This window comes from Oenanthe melanoleuca, chromosome Z, assembly GCF_029582105.1.
Source record: "Oenanthe melanoleuca isolate GR-GAL-2019-014 chromosome Z, OMel1.0, whole genome shotgun sequence".
Taxonomy (NCBI): Eukaryota; Metazoa; Chordata; class Aves; order Passeriformes; family Muscicapidae; genus Oenanthe; species Oenanthe melanoleuca.
The window spans coordinates 68,617,022-68,623,274 of NC_079362.1; the positions used below are offsets into that span (position 1 = coordinate 68,617,022).

The 6,253-nt window shown below is 44.2% G+C and overlaps 1 protein-coding gene across 1 annotated transcript; it reads left to right on the forward strand.

Moving 5' to 3' along the window:
• The first annotated feature begins 36 nt into the window (after positions 1-36).
• LOC130265228 (uncharacterized) lies at positions 37-5,948 on the forward strand. Its single transcript, XM_056514138.1, has 5 exons — positions 37-594; positions 3,084-3,224; positions 3,604-3,669; positions 4,230-4,320; positions 4,675-5,948. Exons 1-5 carry the CDS (start codon positions 72-74, stop codon positions 4,880-4,882), a joined length of 1,029 nt encoding a protein of 342 aa, XP_056370113.1. The 5' UTR covers positions 37-71; the 3' UTR covers positions 4,883-5,948.
• The last annotated feature ends 305 nt before the right edge of the window (positions 5,949-6,253 follow it).

Sequence of the window (6,253 nt, forward strand, 5' to 3'; positions counted from 1 at the left end):
TATCCAGGCATGCCCATCCAGGAAAGGACTGGTGGGTCACCTCTTACTTCCCCCAGGGTATTTACAAAGAGATGAGTTTTGCCTCAGACGTGCACAGCACTAAGCCGCGCTCTGATTGTACTGCAGTAGCAGAGGGACAAGGCTTCCTCATAAGGAACACCCGGCTGGAAAAGTGCATCCGCGCCTCCCACGAGACCAGCAGCCTCAGCCTGGCCAGCTGCAAGGAGCACTCTGGGCAGCAGCAGTGGGGCTGGGACCCCGACTCGGGCACCATCGTCAGCCTGCACACCAAGCGGTGCCTGTCGGCGCTCCGGGCGCGCCACAACGCCCTGGTGAAGCTGGAGCCCTGTGGAGACTGGGAACGCCAGGCATGGTCCTGCAGCAAGAAGGGACACTTGACCCTGCAGAGCCTGGGCTTACACCTCGGCACCAAGGAGGGAGGCCACAAGGTCTTTGTCTCGAGGGAGAAGGACAAGTTCAGCAGGTGGAAGACGCTGGCAGATGAAACCATCTGTGCTGCTGCCCGGACAGCAGCTCAGAGGCCCAGCAAGCCAACACAACAAGCTCTAGACACACGTGTGTGGATCTATGAAAGTAAGATGAGCTAGATTTAGCGTCTGATAGCATCTAACTTTCATGTCATCCAAGCCACCTAACACCAGGCTTGCTCCCATTCTAACTCATGTTCACTTCAGCTAGAGAAACACCAAACGGCTCCAGCTCAGCCCCACTACCTGGTACCACGGCTTTCAGTGTTTTCCAGAAGCATGCTAAACCTTACATGGTCAGGTCTTCAAAACCCAGCTGCATTTCTGAGGACAGGCAAATATTTTGGTGAAGTATTTCTGAATTTGTGTGGAAATTGCTTGAGCCTCCCAAGCACAAAACACCCAAGGAAGTCACACAAAGCCAGGCACTTCAGACTTTGAAAAAAGTTTCTGGTACTTTGGGATATCTTTTTTTGGTAAGACAACAACTGGAAGCAGCTGAAAACCTCTTTTAAACTTGTATGAATTATTGAGAAGCAGCAGAAATTATTGCTTTAGTTTCTAAAATTAAAGTTCTCTTCTGTGAAAACCCTTTCACTAATGGAACCTTTCAATGCACCTTTCACTAATGAAACCTAGTTCTAACATTTATTCCATGTTATCATTATTCTCAGAAGTGAACCTTGCTCCTGGTGTTTAATGTAGCCATAAAAGAGACTGGTGAATGCAGCAAGTAGTGGGAGGTAGTTAAGTGTTGCTCTCCTTTTGCATTAAGAAATTCCAGAAGATGACATCAAAATTATTAAAAAACTGGTTTATATTAACCATTTACAGCCTTGGCATTTGCAGAAGAGAATACAAACACTGCTTTCACAAGTGTTCACTGTTCTTTGTCTAGACTGGACACAGAAAGGGCAGAAACCCTGGTCTTGTCACAATTTTAGGAGTTTGACAGGAGGCTACCAGACACCAGGCATGGTCATTTTATCAAGATGTGACTGTGAACCTTTGTCACATGCCCAGTGAAGCCCACTGCTGATCTCTGATAATTCATGGTCCAGTCTGTTTCCTGCTGATAAAGGTGGCTTTCGGTTGTCTTGTAAAGCTGTGTGCAGAACTGAGACCTGAAAATCACATTCAATTCCTCCTCTCCTCTTCCTCTCCTCTCCTCTCCTCTCCTTTCTACCACTCCAGAGACCCAAAATGAGCTGGTGTTTGTAATGATTTTTATGTTTGTCCACTCTATAGGTGATGAAGTTCCCAACATTCCTCAGGGAAAATTATTTCCCTGACAGGAGGCTATTCCTTACCTTAATAGACCCAATGAGATTTTGAGCTCTGAAGAAATGAGTAAAGAGAAAATGTGATGCATCTGGTTGGCATAAGCAGAGGGATTATATGTATAACCTTTTGACACAGGCTGTATCTAATTTGAAATAAAAAGAGATACATCAGCTGCTTTGGCTGTCATGTGCAGAGAAGGTGGCCTGCTTCCCCTCAAGGTTTTTAATTAACCAGCTAGAAGGTCAACGTGTAATTATCACAATAGGTACAAGTGTTAGTGTTTTAACATTAAGTTAAATATGGACCATACAAATTACCATAATAGAGTAGTTAAATATAGGCTAAGAAATGCGTGGAACATTTAAGATATGGAAAAAAGGCATGTGAAAAGAGCATTTTCATTCCCCAAGGCAGTGTTCCTGCCAGCCCAGGGCTGCCTTGGGGCCAGGATCCCCAAATAAGGCTGTGAGGGTAAACACAGAGCAGCTTTTGAATCAGGCTGTGCCACTTAGTGGATCTCATGCAAACTCATACTTTTCTTATCAATCCCATGGCTCAGGCTACTGGAGGGAGCCTCTGACTACTCAGTAACAACATCAAAGTTCTATGTATTTGTAGCTGATCATCAACAGATGACTTCTACTTCGGTAGGTTATCTGCTCAATAAATTACACCTGTGTATCTTGGTGTGGATGCTCATGCCACAGGATGGGATGGGGCTTGGAGAGGCAGCAGGGAGCCCTGAAGTCATGGTTTTCTTGGTCTTGGCATGTGCATCATTGCAGAAGAGGGGTGAATTGCTGACACCAAACCTCCCACAACCTCCCCTCTAGCAGCAGTTGTTTCCCCACACACCCTACTCTGCAGTAGGACTGGAAGGCAAAGGAAGGTATTGAGCCTTCAGGGGTATGGACTACTTACCACCCTTTGGACTCCACTTTCATATGTGCAGTGTTGTTAATAGCTGTGATTATTCCACTTGCCTGTTGCTCATACATCATCCTTTAACAGCTGGCATTGCACTCATACTTTTAAAACCAATGACCACACCTACCACCAGAAAACAAGCTCTGCTCTGGCTGTTGATTCCATCCTAAAAAGTTCATTTCAGCTTTAAAATCTGTGACAGCTGAAAGCCCTTGCTGCATAGAAGGAGGATTGCTACTGCACCACATCCCACTCACCCTGCAGGGCAGAGAACCAAACCAGCAGGGCTGGGTTCCCTTTCCTTACTGGGCAATGAGCATATCCAGGTTCCTGTACAAAAAGTAAATGTTAATCACACAGATCTTTGCTTTGTTTCCTTCCAAGCTAAAACCATTGATTCATCAAAGATTGATGCTGTGGACAGAGAGTCTTCTGTGAGCCTGACTGACTCCCCTCTGGCTAACAAATTCAACAGCACAGTGTCTCCACTAAGGACCAAACAGGCACAGCTCCCGGCAAATGAGGGTGAGCACTTCCTAAATGCATAAATAAGAACAGCAGGAAGGAAAGTGTAGGCAGCATTTCGAGGTTACTCAGCTATTTTCAGTGGGGGAAAAGTACCTGAGGATTTCTGAAGAACCTCCATGTGTACCACTGAGTCCTTTCACCCAGCATGCTGAGGAGTTTCCCTTGGCAAGCAGTTCAGTGATACAGGCTTAACCTGGAGGCATAGCCACCAACTGTTTCAGGAACAAAAATTAGCTGTGGCTGGGGAACACCAAATGACAATGAAGTTTCCTTTTTCCTTCTGGGTCCCATACAAAAGGGATTTGATGCGAAGCATCATGAGGAATCTGGTCCAGCTGAAAGCTGCTAATTGGAGTCTTTCTGCTTCTTTTACTAGATCCATCCCACAACCATTCCAAGAAGCATGGAAATCGGGGGAAAAACGCTGGGGCCAGGCTTGCAGGTAGGTCCAGGGATCGGCCAGAGGAAGACGGGACCAGGCAGATGAAGGTTCATTGGTACCCCTATCCTTCCCACTGTGACAGAGATACATTTCCCTGGTGTACTGCTGAGGATGCCCAAAAGGGAATAAAGGCACAAAATTACCTGTCAGAAAGACTCTTTTTAAAGATTAAACAAATCTCCACAGGCCTGTGATAAAAAAAATTAGTAAAAACATGAAAGTGCTTTGTCCCAGCTCCCCAGGAGAATCAGGCAGCTGCAAGCACTACTGCTTTCCCCCAGCCCTTCTTATTTTGTATCAGAAAGATGAAGAGTGGAGAAGCATAAGATATCATTGTCTTTATAGCAAGAAAGAAAAGCTTTTGTGGCCACCTTCAACAGAAGGATGCTGTGCCGTCTAAAAGCAACTGTAAGATGTTGATCTTGTAGACAAAGCACTTTTCCTGTTATTTGGCATTTTTCCGGGACATTACAGGTGATTTTTTGCAGCAATCATGGCTGTTGTATAAGAACAGGGATATGTACAGCAAGTATGTGATGCTTTCTCTCATACCCTTTCAGGAACGAATTGGAAGACTGCCATGCTGGTTCTCAGCCCCTTGGCATTCATACTGGGATTAATAATACTGACACTCAATGTTCACTACAACAAGTAAGTGAGAGTCAGGTTCATTGGCTTTGCCATGAGCAGCATTTTAAAGAAAAACTCCAACATCTCAAAACAAAAGCCTTGGTATTGGCACCCTTCCCCATTCCACACTTGATGTTGCTGGCTCCCAGCAGATGGGTCTGGTCACCAATGTGCCACCCTTGGTGATTCCTCCTCTCTGACACCCAGTTTATCCATCCCACTCACCGACCCACCCAAACGCAGTCACTATTGCTGGCTCCTCCTCTCCTACACATCTTGTGCTGTCACTGAAGGAGTGGCATTACAGCTGCTGATGTGAAGAAGCAACCAAGTGACAGACAGGTGCAGTTACTCTCTTCTTCTCTCTCCTTGTAGGAAAAAGAAAATCCTTTCTGCTCTGAAGAGCTCTCCAGCCAACAGCAGCAGAGCTGATTTACGGGAGCCAGCCCCGCTGCGCAGAGGCGCCCAGCCGTACCTCCCACCATCCTGCTCCCCCTCCCTGAGGCGTGGAGAGATCCTCATCGAGTGGAAAGATGGGACTGTCACTCCTCTTTTTGGCAACATCAATTACCAAGTGGACTAGCTCCAAAGTGACAGAGCTTTTGTTCCATCCCGTGTCACTGCTCCCACCAGGAAGAGTGCCACCGCAGCTGATCTCCTCCCTACCCTTGCTGTTTGGACACTGTTTGGGGTTTTTTTTTTAAACACTTGAGTACTATCTCCTTGCACAGCACAAGGTTGAAGCAAGCAGAGTAGATTGTTTGGTTTGTATAGGCACATGCTGCAATTCCTGAGCTGCTTTAACCCATAACAAACCCCAGGTTTCCCTAAAATATGCTGGAACTTTTGCTAGCTGCAACTGCCCATTGAACCAAAATTAGAGTTACTGAGCATATGAAAAAGTGAGTCTTTGAAGACAAGGCAAAAGGTAAAAAACAGAAATCTTGATGATTCTTAAATTCTTTTTAAGGTAAAACTAGCTGCCAATAGACACAGAAGGCCTTCACCTACATTGTCAGTGTGATAATGTAATTGATAAGCACCACCTTCTATAAAATCTCTTCCAGTATCTGCCAAAATATTCAGCCCCACTAAGCTGTCAATCAAGCAGCAGCAAGTAATTTTTCTAACTTAAAAGGTAACACTCCTCTGTCCTCTTGCATCACTGCAAAAGCCCTACTGAGAGAGCATGTGTCTCTCAAAACATTTCCATATTTAGGATGTACTAACCTTATTATAACACACATCCTCTTTTATTATATAGACTGGCAAGTAATGTCAGTCATGCTTGTTGGGGATATTGCATATAGAGCACTTTATACCAGCTTCAGTCTCTGATTTCCTATAATCATATGGAATAGTCAATGAATAGATACATTGCTCCACCAGAGCAGTAATATGGTTCTTTTTCTTTTAGAGGAGTAAGATATTGTTTTCAGCCTTTACACTTCTTATTTCAGCATAATTACCTGTGACTGTCACACTCAATCCTGAGCTTTTCTCAGTGGAATTTTCAATGTCTTAGCACTTTCCTAATATTCATGAATGTATGCTTTCTTTCTGTCTGATTTTGAGATGATGTAATCATGGCTATAAGTCAAGAATTATGTGGAAAAAGAAATAATAACACCAGGAAATTATAAGTGTGAGCTATGTCAATGTATTTGTTCAGTAGAGCAAGGGAAACCATACCCTCACATCTCTTACTTGAGCAAAGCCTTTCACTTGACCTAAATTAAGCTGTTCTGCTATTTCAGTGTAGTTTGGACTTCTCTTGAGTTTAGTTTTATTTAACCTACAGCAGAAGTAAGGTCTCTCCAGGGAATTTAAAATCTCTGGGTTTTGTTTGTTTGGGTTTTTTTTTTTTCAATTTTCTTTTTAAATGGTAAAAAAGTTTACTGTCATGAGATATTATTATAACCAAAAACGTAACTGGTCTAAAAAAAAATACAAG